This window comes from Oncorhynchus mykiss, chromosome 6 (genome assembly GCF_057628025.1).
Source record: "Oncorhynchus mykiss isolate SJ-2025 chromosome 6, ASM5762802v1, whole genome shotgun sequence".
NCBI classification, from domain to species: Eukaryota; Metazoa; Chordata; class Actinopteri; order Salmoniformes; family Salmonidae; genus Oncorhynchus; species Oncorhynchus mykiss.
In genome coordinates, this window is record NC_143027.1 from 82,650,181 (window position 1) to 82,668,944 (window position 18,764).

The 18,764-nt window shown below is 41.6% G+C and overlaps 1 protein-coding gene across 4 annotated transcripts in view; it reads left to right on the forward strand.

The window, feature by feature from the left end:
• The first annotated feature begins 4,613 nt into the window (after positions 1 to 4,613).
• Positions 4,614 to 18,764, forward strand: part of sh3gl3a (SH3-domain GRB2-like 3a) — a 51,872-nt gene continuing 37,721 nt past the window's right edge. For all 4 annotated transcript variants that reach the window (XR_016496902.1, XR_016496903.1, XM_090239124.1 and 1 more), the window contains exon 1: positions 4,614 to 4,938. Coding sequence is in view for 2 of the 4 variants with exons in the window: in XM_090239124.1 (XP_090095250.1) it covers positions 4,894 to 4,938 (45 nt within the window). In the remaining 2 variants the exon portion in view is untranslated. The remainder of the gene's footprint in view (positions 4,939 to 18,764) is intronic.

Genomic DNA, 18,764 nt, shown 5'->3' on the forward strand with positions numbered 1-18,764 from the left:
TAAAGCTAACAGTTAATGTAGCTCCCATACCATAATTATAGCAGTATCATGGTCATAAACACAGTACCAGTCAAAAGTTTGGACACACCTACTCATTCAAGGGTTTTTCTTTATTTGTACTATTTTCTGCATTGTGCTCTAGAATAATAGTGAGGACATCAAAACTATGAAATAACGTATATGGAATCATGTAGAATCCAACAAAGTGTTAAATAAATCAAAATATAGTTGAGATTCTTCAAAGTAGGCACCCTTTGCCTTGATGACAGCTTTGCACACTCTTGGCATTCTCTTAACCAGCTTCACCTGGAATGCTTTTTCAACATTCTTGAAGGAGTTCCCACACACGCTGAATACTTGTTGGCTGCTTTTCCTTCACTCTGCGGTCCAACTCATCCCAAACATTCACATTGTGGAGGCCAGGTCATCTGATGCAGCACTACATCACTCTCCGTCTTGGTCAAATAGCCCTTACACAGCCTGGAGGTGTGTTGGGTCATTGCCAACCAGATGGGATGGCGATCGCTGCAGAATGCTGTGGTAGCCATGCTGGAAATGTGTGCCTTGAATTCTAAATAAATCACTGACAGTGCCACCAGCAAAACACCCCCACACCATCACACCTCCATGCTTCACAGTGGGAACCACACATGTGGAGATCATCCGTTCACCTACTCTGCGTCTCACAAAGACACGGCGGTTGGAACCAAAAATTGCAAATATGGACTCATCAGACCAAAGGACAGATTTCCACCGGTCTAATGTCCATTGCTCATGTTTCTTGGCCAAAGCAGGTCTCTTCTTATTGGTGTCCTTTAGTAGTGGTTTCTTTGCAGCAATTTGACCATGAAGGCCTGATTCACGCAGTCTCCTCTGAACAGTCAATGTTGAGATGTGTCTGTTACTTGAACTATGTGAAGCATTTATTTGGGCTGCAATCTGAGGCTGGTAGCTCTAATTAACTTATCCTCTGCAGCAGAGGTAACTCTGGGTCTTCCTTTCATGTGGGGTCCTCATGAGAGCCAGTTTCATCATGTAGCTTGATGGTTTTTGTGACTGCACTTGAAGAAACTTAAAATGTTCCGTATCTTGCCATTTTCCAGATTGACTGACCTTCATGTCTTAAAGTAATGATGGACTGTCATTTCTCTTTGCTTATTTGAGCTGTTCTTCCCATAATATGGAATTGGTCTTTTACCAAATAGGGCTATCTTCTGTATTCACCCCTACCTTGTCACAGCACAACTGATTGGCTCAAATGCACCTGTTCATTGAAATGCATTCCAGGTAACTATCTCATGAAGCCGGTTGAGAGAATGCCAAGAGTGTGTAAAGCTGTCATCAAGGCAAAGGGTGGCTACTTTGAAGAATATCAAATATATTTTGATTTGTTTAACACTTTTTTGGTTACTACATGATTCCATATATGTTATTTCATAGTTTTGATGTCCACTATTGTTCTACAATGTAGAAAATAGTCAAATAAAAAAAACTTGATTGAGTAGGTGTCTCCAAACTTTTGACTGGTACTGTAGTTCGCAACCAGCATTACTTCTATGTTTGCAGGTATACTGTAACCTTAAACATCAGGGGATCTCGGCTTTAGAGAGACAGAGAAGTCATCGTGTGTGCGAAAATCCTTTTCTCAGCCTCATCTATCGACCACCTCTGCTCTTCTGGGTATACCTGCAGACCAATTTCTATTCCAATTCCTAATACAAAACATGATGAACAACTTAATGTGTATGTTCGCTTCATATGAAATGAATGGGAGTGTAAAAACTGCTCTTAGTCTGTCCCCCTTGTGGTGAATAGGAGCTGTGTCTGTGAGGCTTGAGATCTCTTGTTCTAAGACTATGGCGCCTCCTTGTGGTACATATTGTGTACAATGAACACAGTTTATAACAGTTTATAATTTAGAACTCAACAGAAGCAAATCAATCAATCACAATTGAATTATACCAAGTATCAGGTTTGTTTTTCTTGAGACAACTGTTGCCCTAGAGGACCAATGTTGGAGGAAACAACATCAAACACTTGTAAAAGTGACTTCCTAATCACATATTATATATTGTATATTTTATATAAGTATAAAGCTTGATTCCTTAGTTGCTACATACATTTTGTAGCATAAATTTTGTACATACATTTTGTACATACATTTTGTACATAAATTTTGACTTGTAAATGAATTATATAAATCCATTGATTCTTGAAGAATATAATTTCTAAATGCCTCATGAGCTTAGTTCATCTGTTGTGCCACATCAGGACCCAAAATATAAGTTATACGTTTTATTCCAATGTTTGTTAACAATATAAATGTAAACAAACACTGTACAGCCTCAAAACATGGTACAAATATAATTTTGATATACTGGATGGTCAGTCCTTGTATACACAGCTCAGTCTATGAAATTGAGAGTGGTTACATTTCTCCAGGCCCATGCCTCAGCTTTTTACCAAAACAGAGGTGGGACAGCACTAAGTTATTGTTTCAACTGCGGATTCTAGCTGTAGCACTTTCCTGCATTCAAATGACCTAGTGGTCTCATGGGTGGAATGGCATCAATATTTCTCATAATGTCATCATTAACAATTTATTTTTTTTTAAACACAGAAAATCTGGTGTTTCTATGTCAAACGGTTTTGTTATATTTCAGTATTCTGTGATGTATTTAAAGTGTAATATTGGGATGCAAACTCCAAATTCAATAAATTTCAAATCTATATCTGACATGGTACAGGTGTCTTCTTTTTTTGATCCCATAACCATGTGTGTGAGGTATATACTTTGTTTCAAAGTAGATTTAGATTTTTTAAGACTACCAATAAACACTCTCTGTGACCCTGATTTAGCCCACTGCAGTAAAAGGTTAAGTAATTATGCCAGAGAGGCTATAGAACAAATCTGGGCATAACACATACATTGAGATTTTTCCCCAGTATAGTATATTATAGTATAGTAGTATAATAAACTATTGTATAGACAGTATAGTATAGTATAGACTGTATAGTATAGTATATACCGTTATAGTATAGTAGAATAGTAAAGTACAGTATAGACTGTATAGTTTAGTAGTATAGTCAAGTATAGCATAGACTGTATATTATAGTACTATAGTTTAATTTAGTATAGTATAGTATAGACCCCTCAAACTCAACTCTGCACCTGGAAGCCAGTCCCACTGCGGTTTTATTTCATTGTTCCCCTCTAATCAGGGACTGATTTAGACCTGGGACACCAGGTGGGTGATTCCCCTCTAATCAGGGACTGATTTAGACCTGGGACACCAGGTGGGTGATTCCCCTCTAATCAGGGACTGATTTAGACCTGGGACACCAGGTGGGTGCAATTAATTATCAGGTAGAACAGAACCAGCAGGCTCTAGACCTCGTAGGGTCAGAGTTGAGTACCTCTGGTATGGACGGTATAGTATAGTATAGACAGTATAGTTTAGTATAAGTATAGACTGTATAGTATAGTAGTATAGTATAGTAGTATAATATAGACAATATAGTATAGTATAGTATAGTAGTAAAGTATAGGCAGTATAGTAGTATATTATAGTAGTGTAGTAGTATAGTAAAGTGTAGTACAATCATTAGGGTTGTTGTACTGGCAGTTATGTTGCTAGCCACACATTCTGGCTTGAGTTTTTTTCTGAAAGTTAATATTAAGTACAGTGTAGATCCACTGTCATCCCCATTCAAATACATTATTTGTACTTTCTGCATGCTCTGGTTTGGTGAACACACTCTTGACAGTCCTTGGATGTATGTGTCAGGACCCATGTGAATCAGCAAACAGCATGTAGACATTAGGCACCAAACAGAAGAAAACAGACTAAAACAGGGAGGGACTACCTAAACTTGTCCAATAACAAAAACTTGTTTTTGTTTACTGTTGCAAAATGTTTTGCTATGGTACACCCTAATGAATACAGCCCAGGGTATGCCGCTAGGAGAGCTAATAGAAGACAATGCATTTTTTAATGAGTGTAAATACTCTGTGGGCTTCCAGGAAGCACTGCTGGGTAACTCATAACCTAACTGCCTACAATCTGCTATGTCATTATTCTGTACAGATATAGGCCTTGTAGAAGGTTCCTGGGTAAAGTGTTGCCAATGTAGCATAGTTTGAATGAATGTAGAACATGTATAATGAAAGGCTTTATACCCTGAAGCAGAACCATGTATTTATCTAAATTCACGGCTCTGGCCTGATGTAGCTATAGAATGGACACAACAAACCAGCTGACCAGTGACCGTAACTTGCTGCACATTCTGTTCCATTACAGCAGGGGGCAGCAAAGTCTTTCAGAACATATTTCATAATTAGGCCTAGACATTGTAATGGGGCCCGAATAAAACAACATAAATAACAAACATAAGTATGGCCAAAATACAATGTTTTTGTTGCACCTGCAGTTTGAGTTGGTGATATAGGCCTTTTCCTTCTGTAGCCTTACCAATAGCATGGAATTCCTTGGCAGAAAGTATGTAGTGAATCATGAAACTATACAATACCAGATAAATTATTTGTCAATCAATACTTATGAAAATCAACGACATCACGACTCACAAATAGGGTACTCTCGCTTTCTCTTTCCGTCGTATGCTGTTTTTAAGCGTGGGCTTCCACCGCTCGATCAAATTTACATAAACTTAGCGCTTTCCACCAATCAGGATTGAGAACGCACGACATGTCTGCGATACAGAAACCCGCTCCTCCAACGCAAGCAGCGGCAACATTGTAGCGGAGAAACGCCAGCGGACGGGAAGCAACGAGGGGAGCGCCACGGAATAGACCCCGTTATATTGTTGTGATTGCCCCATCTAGATCGTATTCTGCCAGATCTCTCTGAAAAGTGAATCGGTACACCATTGAGGATGTCGGTGGCAGGGCTGAAGAAGCAATTTCACAAAGCCAGTCAGGTGAGCAGGATACGCCCCGTTATATCACAATAAGTGGTAATGTTTCATCATAACGTTATGATTTTAATGAACCTATCTAAACATGACATTGATCTATCTGTTATACAAACAACGACAATATAATAAAGCAATATTTCTGGCTTGACGTCATGGTCTATTAGTTCCAATCCACTCTCGCTTTCATAATCAAGCTCACAAGTAGCGAGTCGACATCATTGTTGTGTTGTGTATTTTCTGGCCCCGTGCCTCCAGTGTTGTCAGGAATGTGCACGTATGGTCGGGAGCGAGCGATCTACTTGAGCCTAGAGAGAGAGAAACATGTAGGCGACCTGCAACTAGTAGCAAGTGCAGCAGGTCCTTTTTCCAAATTTGGGATTGTTTTGCTTGCCAGCGCGATTTTATCATTCATTTGCCAGATGGTGCTTTTCTCTGAATAGGGTTCCTGACTGATATGCATTTGCTCGCAGGCTTAACAAAGACTCCAACATACAATGGAGAACATAGCAGTACCACAAGCTGTCCACCTCCTTTTGGTCAAGTTATCAACGGGCTCTCAGCTAGCCTGTCAGCCACCTGCTTTTGGTCAAGTTATCAACGGGCTCCCAGCTAGCCTGTCAGCCACCTGCTTTTGGTCAAGTTCTCAACGGTCTCCCAGCTACCCTGTCAGCCACCTGTCAGCCACCTTTCATGGTAGCACCCAATGTGCATGTAGCCTCAGTTGTGTGTGAATGAGGATATCTTGCTATCTTGTTTCAGAAGTGTTGCTCCCTTCCCTATTTATATTATACAATTGGTCTGTCTGTCCATCTGTCTGCCTGTAAAGTCTGTCTGCCTGCCTGTAAAGTACAGTTGAAGTCAGAAGTTTACATACACTTAGGTTGGAGTCATTAAAACTCGTTTTTCAACCACTCCATACATTTCTTGTTAACAAACTATAGTTTTAGCAAGTCGTTTAGGACATCTACTTTGTGCATGACACAAGTAATTTTTCCAACAATTGTTTACAGACAGATTATTTCACTTACAATTCACTGTATCACAATTCCAGTGGGTCAGAAATTTACATACACTAAGTTGTCTGTGCCTTTAAACAGCTTGGAAAATTCCAGAAAATGATGGCATGGCTTAGAAGCTTCTGATAGGCTAACTGACATCATTTGAGTCAATTGGAGGTGTACCTGTGGATGTATTTCAAGGCCTACCTTCAAACTCAGTGCATCTTTGCTTGACATCATGGGAAAATCAAAAGAAATCAGCCAAGACCTCAGAAAAAACATTGTAGACCTTCACAAGTGTGGTTCATCCTTGGGAGCAATTTCCAAATGCCTGAAGGTACCACGTTCATCTGTACAAACAATAGCACGCAAGTATAAACACCATGGGACCAGGCAGCCGCCATACCGCTCAGGAAGGAGACGCGTCTCCTAGAGATAAAAGTACTTTGTTGCGAAAAGTGCAAATCAATCCCAGAACAACAGTAAAGGACCTTGTGAAGATGCTGGAGGAAACAGGTACAACATTATCTATATCCACAGTAAAACAAGTCCTATATCGACATAACCTGAAAGGTCGCTCAGGAAGGAAGAAGCCACTGCTCCAAAACTGCAATAAGAAACCCAGACTATGGTTTGCAACTGCACATGGGGACGAAGATCGTACTTTTTGGAGAAATGTCCTCTGGTCTGATGAAACAAAAATAGAACTGTTTGGCCATAATGACCATTATTATGTTTGGTGGAAAAAGGCGGACGCTTGCAAGCCGAAGAACATCATCCCAACCGTGAAGCACGGGGGTGGCAGCATCATGTTGTTGGGGTGCTTTGCTGCAGGAGGGACTGGTGCACTTCACAAACTAGATGGCATCTTGAGGAAGGAAAGTTATGTGGATATATTGAAGCAACATCTGAAGATATCAGTCAGGAAGTTAAAGCTTGGGTCATCCAACTGGACAATGACCCCAAGCATACTTTCAAAGTTGTGGCAAAATGGTTTAAGGACAACAAGGTATTGGCCATCACAAAGCCCTGACCTCAATCCTATAGAAAATTTGTGAGCAGAACTGAAAAAGCGTGTGCGAGCAAGGAGGCCTGACTCAGTTACACCAGCTCTGTCTGGAGGAATGGGCCAAAATTCACCCAACTTATTGTGGGAAGCTTGTGGAAGGTTACCCGAAACGTTTTAACTATTTAAAGGCAATGCTACCAAATACTAATTGATTGTATGTAAACTTCTGACCCACTGGAAATGTGATGAAAGAAATAAAAGCTGAAATAAATAATTCTCTACTATTATTCTGACATTTCACATTCTTAAAATAAAGTGGTGATCCTAACTGACCTAAAACAGGGCATTTTTACTCTGATTAAATGTCAGGAATTGTGAAAAACTGAGTTTAAATGTATTTGGCTAAGGTGTATGTAAACTTCCGGCTTCAACTGTATGTCTGCCTGTCTGTCTGTCAGAATCTTTTCCCACTTGTGTTCAGGAAACCCCTTGTTGTGTTCGAAGTCACGTTCTGATGCCATGCTGTGTAGGCTAAAATATATATTTTCGCATTTGGAGATAGTTAACTTGTTACCAGACAACCTAGATAGCGTGCACACTGAATAGACAGCACACATCGCAAAGAAAATGGGTCAGTCTCTAGGCACACAACCTATTTATTCCCATATAGTAGACCAACTAGTGTAGTTTTGGTCCAAGCAAGTACAAACATGTCACACTGGTTGTATAATCAGTCTATTAACATTCTCATTAAGAATTCAATTACCTTTTCTAATACGTACATTGTTTCCCATCTTCCACCACAATTACTCAGCACGAAAAGACAGCATGACGCTGGAATGTGCCATATCAGAACAATGGCTCATGAATAGACCGTGTGTGTGTGTACGTGTGTGTGGATTCACATTACCATGCTCTGAGAATGGATCGTGTTCATCACGGAAGAACATTGTCATTCAGTTGTTGCTTGGGACCATCAGGTTGAATATATGCATTATTATCTGATTATGCAGCTGGGTAAAAGTTATTAATAATGATTCATTCAGTGGTAAATGTCAACATATTTCCAATAATCTGAACATTGTAACTGTATTTTCTGTCTGTCTGTCCGTCCGTCTGTCTGGTTGTCTGGTTTTACTGCCTCAGCAGATCATGTTTTTATCTGGTTCCTGTCTGGTAATGTACCACCAAAGATATTAAACTCATTCCTGTTATTCGGTTCAATCGGCGTGATTTCCACTGTTATTCACCTAAAGGGAAGTGGAATGGAATATTGGCCTTAGATGAACAAACAGGCGTGTGTGTGTGTGTGTGTTCCCAGTCACACCCAGTAGTGTTTATGAAGCTACCTCTACTTGATCACATCAAAGTGTGATCCATTCTGACACTGTGACAACAGTGTGGTTGTGTCCCAGTGGCACCATATTCCCTATATAGTGCAATACTTTTGACAAGGGCCCATAGGGGTCAATATCAGTATACTATATAGGGAGTAGGGTGCCTTTTGGGATGCAACCTGTGACTGACAGCAAACACAATACTGTAGTCTTCTCTCCTCTCCCCTCCCTATATCTCCCCGGTGATAATTGGATCTGTTATGTGCGGTGGTGGTCACTTAACCTTCCACTACTCTGTTTACGGTGTGAAGTCCTCTCATTACTCCTTCAGAGTGAAAGATGAAGCCATTGTCTGAGAGAAGGTTTATGGGCCCCGTTCTTTATCTTGTACATTTTTGATGTATCTGGGTGGAGTAAACTTACTGACCTGAGTCAGGCTCTAACAGGCTGTAAAATAAGGTAGTCATTTAAAAATAAATACATGTATTCTTATCCCAAACAATTATAGTTAAGTACATTGCTCAAGGGCACATCAACAGATTTTTCACCTAGTCAGCTCGGGAATTGAACCAGCAACCTTTCAGTTACTGGGCCAACCCTCTTAACCGCTAGGCTACCTTCCACCCAACATCACACACCAACCATTATATACAGTATGTAACACAGTAGCGTGTCCCCTCCAATGGTGGATGCCAAGGCCTCTTGGCCAGGTCAGTTTACCTAGGTAGGAAGAAACCTTGAGAGGAACCAGAGTCATAAGTAGAAGGCCTTCCTCCTCTAGTTAGACACAATGGTCTGCATGGGTAGAAGTTCAAAGTACATATGCAGTATTAAACCATCAACGCCAGACGGTTCTCTTTCAAGGTAAAAGACAATACCTGTTCCACTCTGTACATACAGTAGTCCCTGTCAGTCAGAAATACTGTGTGTTATCAGGGGACCGTGTTTAGCCTGTCTGCGTGTGTGTTTATCAATGGAGGTCAAGGTGCATGCTGCTTCATCTTGGTGTGTGTGTGAGTGCAGTTGTGTGTGGTGTATACAAGGTGTGTGTGTGTGTGTGAGTGCGATGTTATCACTGGGTTTAAATGTGTTTTTTTAATGCTGTGTTTCAGCACGTTAGCTGGTGAACATGAAATCCATTACAGTAGCTAAAGGAAGCTATTGTGTAATGACGGTATTGGATGCGGCTAACACCCCCGTAAAAAACATATGAATCATTCATTTTAAAAAGGACTCAGCCAAACTGTGTGGCAGGTTTTCAGCTCATTAACATGTTGGCAGTTTATCAGCTGTCTATTGTGAGTTCCATTGGGAAATCCAGCAGCCATTCTTTTTGTGTAAATAGGGCTCTGGGGTTAAGTTTCCTCTAGGTACAGATCTAGGATCAGTTTACCCTCCCCAATCCTAACCTTAACCATTAGTGGGGAAAATGATAAACTGACCCACGATCGTCACTACGTGTGGCTGTTATAACTGTTATAAGGAGCCATGAGCTGAATTTAGCAAGTCATGTAATCCACTGTGGTGTGACAGGTGACATTCTAAAGTCTAAGGTCACAATGTTTCATATCCTATGTTGTGTAGCTGAAATTGGCTTGTGTGTGTGTGCGTGTGTGTGCATGCGTGTGTGTGTGTGTAAGGGTCTTTTGGAAACCAGACTGCTTCCTTCTTCCATTGAGTGTCTCTATCAAACAATGTCCATTTCCACTGTTTTTGACAACATTATCTAGCCCAACATTCTACACACAATAGTGTCATTATGTGTCATCCTGCCTGCACACCAATATCCTTATGGGACAATAAAGATTGACTGAAGATATATGAACACACACAAAAAAAAACATTTTTGTTGTTGTATTCTGAGTTCCGACACACAGGCCGTAAAAGCTTCTGTTCAATGCCAAGCCCAGCACAGTGACAGGGCTGTCCTGTCTTCTGTCAGAAATCTCATTAAGGCCTAAGGAATGGAATTCATTTCCCCACTGACATGTAGGAGTGCTTGTGTAATCTAGCTGTCCCAGGAGATGTCTCTGAATGTCCTAACGAAGCTCCTACCACTCTCTCTCTCCAGTCTCCACTATCACTTATTATGCTGCACTCCCTCTTCACGGTCATCCTCAGAGACAGACAGGCAGGCAGGACAGATTGAAAGAGAGACAGACAGACAGGCAGGCAGGACAGATTGAAAGAGAGACAGACAGACAGGCCGGCAGGACAGATTGAAAGAGAGACAGACAGACAGGCAGGCAGGACAGATTGAAAGAGAGACAGACAGACAGGCAGAAGCAGGACAGATTGAAAGAGAGACAGACAGACAGGCAGGCAGGACAGATTGAAAGAGAGACAAACAGACAGGCAGGCAGGACAGATTGAAAGAGAGACAGACAGACAGGCAGAAGCAGGACAGATTGAAAGAGAGACAGACAGACAGGCAGAAGCAGGACAGATTGAAAGAGAGACAGACAGACAGGCAGGCAGGACATATTGAAAGAGAGACAGACAGACAGGCAGGCAGGACATATTGAAAGACAGACAGAGAGACAGGCAGGCAGAAGCAGGACAGATTGAAAGAGAGACAGACAGACAGGCAGAAGCAGGATGTCCATTGAGCTTTGACCAGCCATCTCCAGTGGACCCTGACCAGTTGTTCCGTCACTTTATCTTGTTGTGTTGTGAGGCCTTGTACAGAGGAGCCAGCAAAGTGCACAGCACACACACACTTCCTGCAAACCAGTGGATTGGATTTAGGCATTCATTAAATATCTGCCTAAGAACATTTGCTAATCAGCTGTAGCTTAATAAAATAATAATAATACAAGTAATAATGTTTGGTCTCCACACCTTGTTCCTGGATTTTCAACCTGCAGAATCCATTTTATTTGAGTAAACTAAACACGTCGATCCAGAGCATCACAAACCTGCTCAGTGGGTGACATGTCTGGTGTGTATGCAGGCCATGGAAGAACTGGGAAAAGGGAAGGGGTCTGAATACTTTCCGAATGCACTATATACAGTGCCTTAGGAAAATATTCAGACCCCTTGACGTTTTCCTCATTTTGTTACGTTACAGCCTTATTCTAAAATAGATTAAATAAAACAAATGTCCTCAGCAATCTACACACAATATCCCAAAATGACAAAACAAAAACAAGTTTTTAGAAATGTTTGCATCTCTGCAGCACTCCACCAATCAGGCCTTTATGGTAGAGTGGCAAGACAGAAGGCTGTAACGGCTGTTGGAAGGAGTGGAGGATCAAGGTGCAGCGTGGTATGTGTTCATCTTTATTATTGGAACTGAACACTGATTAACAAAAAAAACAACGAAGAGAACGAACGAAACCGAAACAGTTCTGTCTGGTGCAGAAAGACACAAAACAGAAAACAACTACCCACAAAAGACAGGTAGGAAAAGGCTACCTAAGTATGGTTCTCAATCAGAGACAACGATAGACAGCTGCCTCTGATTGAGAACCACACCCGGCCAAACACACAGAAATAGAAAACATAGAACACAAAACATAGAATGCCCACCCCAACTCACTCCCTGACCAAACCATAATAGAGACATAAAAAGGATCTCTAAGGTCAGGGCGTAACAAAGGCACATGACAGCCCGCTTGAAATTTGCCAAAAGGCACCTAAAGGACTCTCAGACCATGAGAAACAAGATTCTCTGGCCTGATGAAACCAAGATTGAACACTTTGGTCTGAATGCCAAGTGTCACGTCTGGAGGAAACCTGGCACCATCCCTAAGGTGAATCATGGTGGTGGCATCATCATGCTGTGGGGATGTTTTTCAGCGGCAGGGACTGGGAGACTAGTCAGGATCGAGGGAAAGATTAATGGAGCAAAGTGCAGAGAGATCCTTGATGAAAATCTGCTCCAGAGCGCTCAGGACCTCAAACTGGGACGAAGGTTCACCTTCCAACAGGGCAATGACCCTAAGCACATTCTGACAAGTCTCTGAATGTCCTTGAGTGGCTCAGCAAGAGCCCGGACATGAACTTGATCGAACATCTTTGGAGAGACCTGAAAATAGCTGTGCAGCTACGCACCCCCTCCAACATGACAGAGCTTGAGAGGATCTGCTGAGGAGAACGGGAGAAAATTCAGTTGTGCAAAGCTTGTAGCGTCGTAACCAAGAAGTCTCTGATGTAATCGCTGCCTAAGGTGCTTCAACAAAGTACTGAGTGAAGGGTCTGAATACTTATGTAAATGTCATATTTCAGTTTTGAATTATTTTTTATAAATTAGCAAACATATCTAAACTTGTTTTTGCTCTGTCATTATGGGGTATTGTGTGTAATCAATTTCAGAATAAGGCTGTAACGTAACAAAATGTGGAAAACGTCAAGGGGTCTGAATACTCTCTGAAGGCACTGTATATAATATATATTATGATTCTAATTCTATTTTTAATTCACACCTGCACTGTTGGAGCTCAGAACTGAAGTGTTTTACAGTAACTACATCTGAGACCCTGTGCATGTGACTAGATAAACATCTGATCTGCTGAATGTGTGTCAGTGTGTCAGCTACATAATGTACTCAGACCTACTGGGTCTGCAATGTAATTCATGATTATTGATAAGCTTGGTGTTGGTGCTTATCATCGGTCAAGAGGGGCTTTAGATTTTCAACCAGGTCATCAGTAAGGGTGTGTGTGTGTGTGTGTGTGTGTGTGTGTGTGTGTGTGTGTGTGTGTGTGTGTGTGTGTGTGTGTGTGTGTGAGTGTGTGTGAGTGTGTGTGAGTGTGTGTGTGTGTGTGTGTGTGTGTGTTCCCAGGGCAGTGGTTGACCTTTTCAGGACCTTGTGGCACGACACCAATTCTATTTTTTAAGATAGAATTGTAAGATTTTTCCATATATGCTGCGTTTTCCTTCCTGATTTTGTAACCCTGAATCTGATTCACTCGTAGTTTAAACCCATCACACTTCACCCTGGTCCTAGTCAACTCACTTTCAAAGCACTAACAAGTTGGTTACAGCCAGCTGCTGTAGTATTCATTTTTCAATGTTCGTATTCATACCTTATTTCTCTCTCTCTCCCCCTACAGAACGGTAGCTCTCTCTCTCTTTCTCTCTACAGAACGGTAGCTCTCTCTCTCTCTCTCTCTCTCTCTCTCCCCCTACAGAACAGTAGCTCTCTCTCTCTCTCTCTCTCCCCCTACAGAACGGTAGCTCTCTCTCTCTCCCTCCAACAATAATATTAGCTATTTCTGTCAAAAGAACATTCTCTCTCTCTCTCTCTCTCTCTCTCTCTACAGAACGGTAGCTCTCTCTCTCTCTCTCTCTCTCTCTCTCTCTCTCTACAGAACGGTAGCTCTCTCTCTCTCTCTCTCTCTCTCTCTCCCTCCAACAATAATATTAGCTATTTCTCTCAAAAGAACATTCTCTCTCTCTCTCTCTCTCTCTGCAAAATAATTCTCTCTGTTAAATAAGCACCATCATTCCTCTTGACAGGCCCTTAAAATATTCATGCCTGAGATGTTTTGTTTATAATGGGTTCTGACCTTTCGCTGGTGTGGAGTGTGTCTATGGTGATCTATGATGTTCACCATGTCCTGGCCTTAGTGATACAGTGGCAAATGAAAGTCTATACACCCCTTACACAATCTTCACATTTTCCTGCCTTAAAATGAAATAAAACATGTATTACATTTGATTTATTTCCTACAGATGTACACAACTTACTCCACATATTCAGAGATAAGGCTTGAATATTGCAGTCCAGCGATGGTTTCCCCAAAAATGTACTGAGCTTGTGTAATTTTGACAAAAACAATGGATAACTGTTGCCCTAAGAGTTGTGCAAAGTTGATAGAATCTTATTTAAAATGATCAAAGGCTGTAATGGCTGCCAAAGTTGCTTCCATCAAGTATTAACTCTGGGGTGTGAAGACATCTTAGTTTATTTTATTCATTTGGAACATTTTCTATAATTTGTCTTTCACTATGACAATGTGGAGGAGGATGTGTAGATAGGTAGGGGAAAAAAATCCCTGAAATGTATTCCCTTCTCATTTTAAGGCAGCAAAATGTGAAGACTGTGCAAGGGGTGTGTAAACTTTCAATAGCAGCCGTATATCATAGTGTTCTGGCCAGTTGTTGCTGTTCCATCTCTCCCCTTCCAAAGTCCTGCTGAATTCCCACTGTAATCTCTCCTGGGGGAGATTCAGGAAACAGGGGAAATACTGAAAGCAGCTGTTTTTTTCAAAGGAAATGTAGTAGCTTATCAGTGTTCAGTTGTCTCAGTAAGTATCAGTAGCAGTATCAATGGGAAATGACAGGGTGAACTCTCGGAACTGATGAGTGTGATTGTTTTGAAAACAGTGCTGTAGGCCTATACTGTTACTGCACTGTACTGTTGGGTATCGATTCTTACATTGGTATCGATGTAGACTTGTTTGGTCAACACAAACACTCCAACATAATCCAACATAATCAATGAAACTCTCCCAAGGAAAAACATACATCTTCTTCTCCAGATGAAACAGGAACACAAAAGGATTATCTTTAAACTACAACAAAAGTCACAGGATTGTCACCGTCTTAGTGGTTCTTCCTGGATAGCTCCTCTCTCTCGGTGGCCATCTTCCAGAGATAGTTTTCCCCTTCCCCCTCTACTGGTTACATTCTCTCTCTTATAGGGGAAGGAGAATATGTCATTAGTACCGTCAGCTGTGCTTAATTGCCTCTGGTTACCTTGTCTCCCATGCCTTGTTGGGCTACTATCCGTGAGCCCAGCCTGCCCTCTGGTGGTCCTTCCACACTAACTAATCCAATAACAACATGCTAGAAACTTTAGCAAGGCTTATTTCGGCCTGTATTCCTCATGCTATTGAAGATTGTTACCTACAATAAGCTACAGACGGAATTCGATCCAACGCAGATTAAAGGCCTGCGCACAACGATACGCAAAGGGCCTTTCCCTGACGTCTGAGGAGATCACATTCGCTGTAAAAGCCACGATTGCTGAGTCAGGGAGAAATGGCCTTTATAAAGGGAACAGCATAGCACAGGTTGTTAATGTGTGATTGTTTGAATCCCGACCTAAATATCTCTCTTTAGTTTCTCAACTGTTGTCATGATAGCAGGGAGCAGTTTCAGTATGGTTTCCTGCACACTTGTTTAACTGTTGTTGATTCATTGTCGGTTAGTTGTTTGTTTACACAAATCAATGTAAAGGTGTGTTGGCTGTGTGTTATCACAGCCCAGGGAATTGTCCTGTTATATCCCTGTGGAAGGGATATTGTTGCCACAGCATTCTTTTCAAAGAACAGGAAACTGCAGAGTAACACTCGCAGAGTAACACTCGGTCGGTCTCCCATTGTCACTCGGTCTCCCATTGTCAAGATATTAAAGAAAAGCACAATAGGAAAAAAGACGTTATTGGCCGTACCTTCTAAAACATTTGACGTTTTTCCTCAGTTTCCCTTCACGAGCAATATTGGGTCCATATTCATGATTCTTCTCAGAGTAAGAGTGCTGATCTAGGATCAGGTCCCCCGTCCATATAAATCTTATTCATTATGATTTAAAAGGCACATCAGTTCCTAGACCAGCACTCTTTCTTGAGAAGCTGCATTATTACGTGCCCAGAACTTTCCCAAATGCTCAAAGAAGAGCCAACTGTGTCTAACTGAATTCACTTTTGAGTAGAATGGAATAGAACAAAATAGAAGTGGTTGCACCGTCCAAAACCTTTGAAGAACTTCGTCATCAGTTTCACTTCACGCAGTTCAGAATGTTCCCAAATGTTCAACGTAGAGCCCAACAGCAACTAACTAACTTCACTCCCGAAGTCTCCGAAGTCACTCTTCCTTGATTAGATTTGGAAGTCCAAGGCTCTGGCCCCCAGTGGTAATTTTAGCTAATTGCTGGGGGATAATTACACCTCCAATGTACATCAGGTTACGTCAATCTGGATTAAGAGCTGCCATGGTTTTGACCTGTAATCTGGTGCGGTGACTCAATGGTGAATTAGGAGCACTGCTCTTTATCTCAACATTTTTCTCTCTCTCTCTTTCTCTCTCTGTCTCTCTCTCTCTCTCTCTTTCTCTCTCTGTCTCTCTCTCTCTCTCTCTCTGTGTCTCTCTCTCTCTCTGTCTCTCTCTCTCTCTTTGTCTCTCTGTCTCTCTCTCTCTCTGTCTCTCTCTCTCTCTCTCTCTCTCTGTCTGTCTCTCTCTCTCTCTCTCTCTTTCTCTCTCTGTCTCTATCTCTCTCTGTCTCTCTCTCTGTCTCTCTCTCTCTCTCTCTCTCTTTCTCTCTCTGTCTCTCTCTCTCTCTCTCTCTCTCTCTGTCTCTCTCTCTGTCTCTCTCTCAATTCAATTCAATTCAATTCAAGGGCTTTATTGGCATGGGAAACGTGTTAACATTGCCAAAGCAAGTGAGGTAGATAATATATAAAGTGAATATATAAAATGAAATAAACAATACAAATTAACAGTAAACATTACACATACAGAAGTTTCAAAACAATAAAGACATTACAAATGTCATATTATATATATATACAGTGTTTTAACAATGTACAAATGGTTAAAGGACACAAGATAAAATAAATAAGCATAAATATGGGTTGTATTTACAATGGTGTTTGTTCTTCACAGGTTGCCCTTTTATCGTGGCAACAGGTCACAAATCTTGCTGCTGTGATGACACACTGTGGAATTTCACCCAGTAGATATGGGAGTTTATCAAAATTGGATTTGTTTTCGAATTCTTTGTGGATCTGTGTAATCTGAGGGAAATATGTCTCTCTAATATGGTCATACATTGGGCAGGAGGTTAGGAAGTGCAGCTCAGTTTCCACCTCATTTTGTGGGTTCTCTCTCCCTCTCTGTCTCGCTCTCTCTCTGTCTCGCTCTCTCTCTGTCTCCCCCTCCCCCCCCCCACACACACAGCTAATCTCTTTATCTCAGCATTTTTTTCTCTCTTTCTCTCTTATAGCAGCAGGCCAATGGCCCCCAACACTGGCTATGCTAAGATATCTTAATTTAGTTTGATTCTATGTTGTTTCAAAAGGTCCATCCAATTGGGAATGGACATCAATTCAACATCTATTCCATGTTGGTTTAAAGTAATTTTGTTGAAATGACGTGGGAACAATGTTGAATCAACCAGTGTGTGCCCAGTGGGATGTCAATATTCATGCAGGTGAAACTCTAGTCATTGAAGTGGTTGCAATTTCCTATTTGACACATTGCTCTGTGGCCTAGCTGTGTTACATTTCTCCACAGTACATTTCATTCACATCTCTCTGTGATTCACCTCCTCCGTTGTCCTAGAAATGTTTGGCAACCGTATTGGGCTAATATCCTCCGTCAGAGATGGCTAATTTTACCCGGTGGCCTAGATGGGGTGTTGAGCGTTCCGTGGCAGACTGGTTGTAGTAGAGGCACAGTGTTGAAGGGAAAGAAAAGGGACAGATTTGAGGCAGCCAGCCCAGGGGACAGACCAACTAATGGGGGAAAGCCATGTGGGCTCCCCCCTGGAGTGATATGACTGGCTGGTATTAGGTAAGTAGGTGGGTAGGTGGTGTGCTGGTGTAATGGAAATGGTTTGGAACCATGCTTGCATGATATGTATCCTTGTCTGAGACCTGTAGATTTGCGTTGGACCGAATGTCCAATTTTGTGGAGTGTTTCATTCCTCTGCACCTGTGATGCTTTGTCAGGTGTGTCGATGGCTATCCTACTCTCATTTGACTATCACTATTTATTTATTTGTATTTTTTATTTATTTAACCTTTATTTAACTAGGCAAGTCAGTTAAGAACAAATTCTTATTTACAATGACGGCCTACCAAAAGGCAAAAGGCCTCCTGCGGGGACAGGGGCTGGGAATAAAAATATAAATATAGAACAAAACACACATCACGACAAGAGAGACACCACAACACTCATAAAGAGACCTAAGACAACAACATAGCATGGCAGTAACACCTGACAACACAGCATGGCAGCAACACCACATGACAACAACATAGTAGCAGCACAACAGGCAGCAGCACAGCATGGTAGCAGCACAAAACATGGTACAGACATTGGGCACAGACAACAGCACAAAGGCAAGAAGGTAGAGACAATAATACATCACACGAAGCAGCCACAACTGTCGGTAAGTGTCCATGATGGAGTCTTTGAATGAAGAGATGGAGATAACTGTCCGGTTTGAGTGTTTTTTGCAGATCGTTCCAGCCACTGGCTGCAGCGAACTGAAAAGAGGAGCGACAAAGGGATGTGTGTGCTTTGGGGACCTTGAACAGAATGTGACGGGGGAGAATAGGTGTTGTATGTGGAGGATGAGGGCTGCAGTAGTTATCTCAGATAAGGGGGAGTCAGGCGTAAGTTTTTTTTTATAAATAAGCATCAACCAGTGGGTCTTGCAACAGGTACATAGAGATGACCAGTTTACAGAGGAGTATAGAGTGCAGTGATGTGTCCTATAAGGAGCATTGATGTCAAATCTGATTGCCGAATG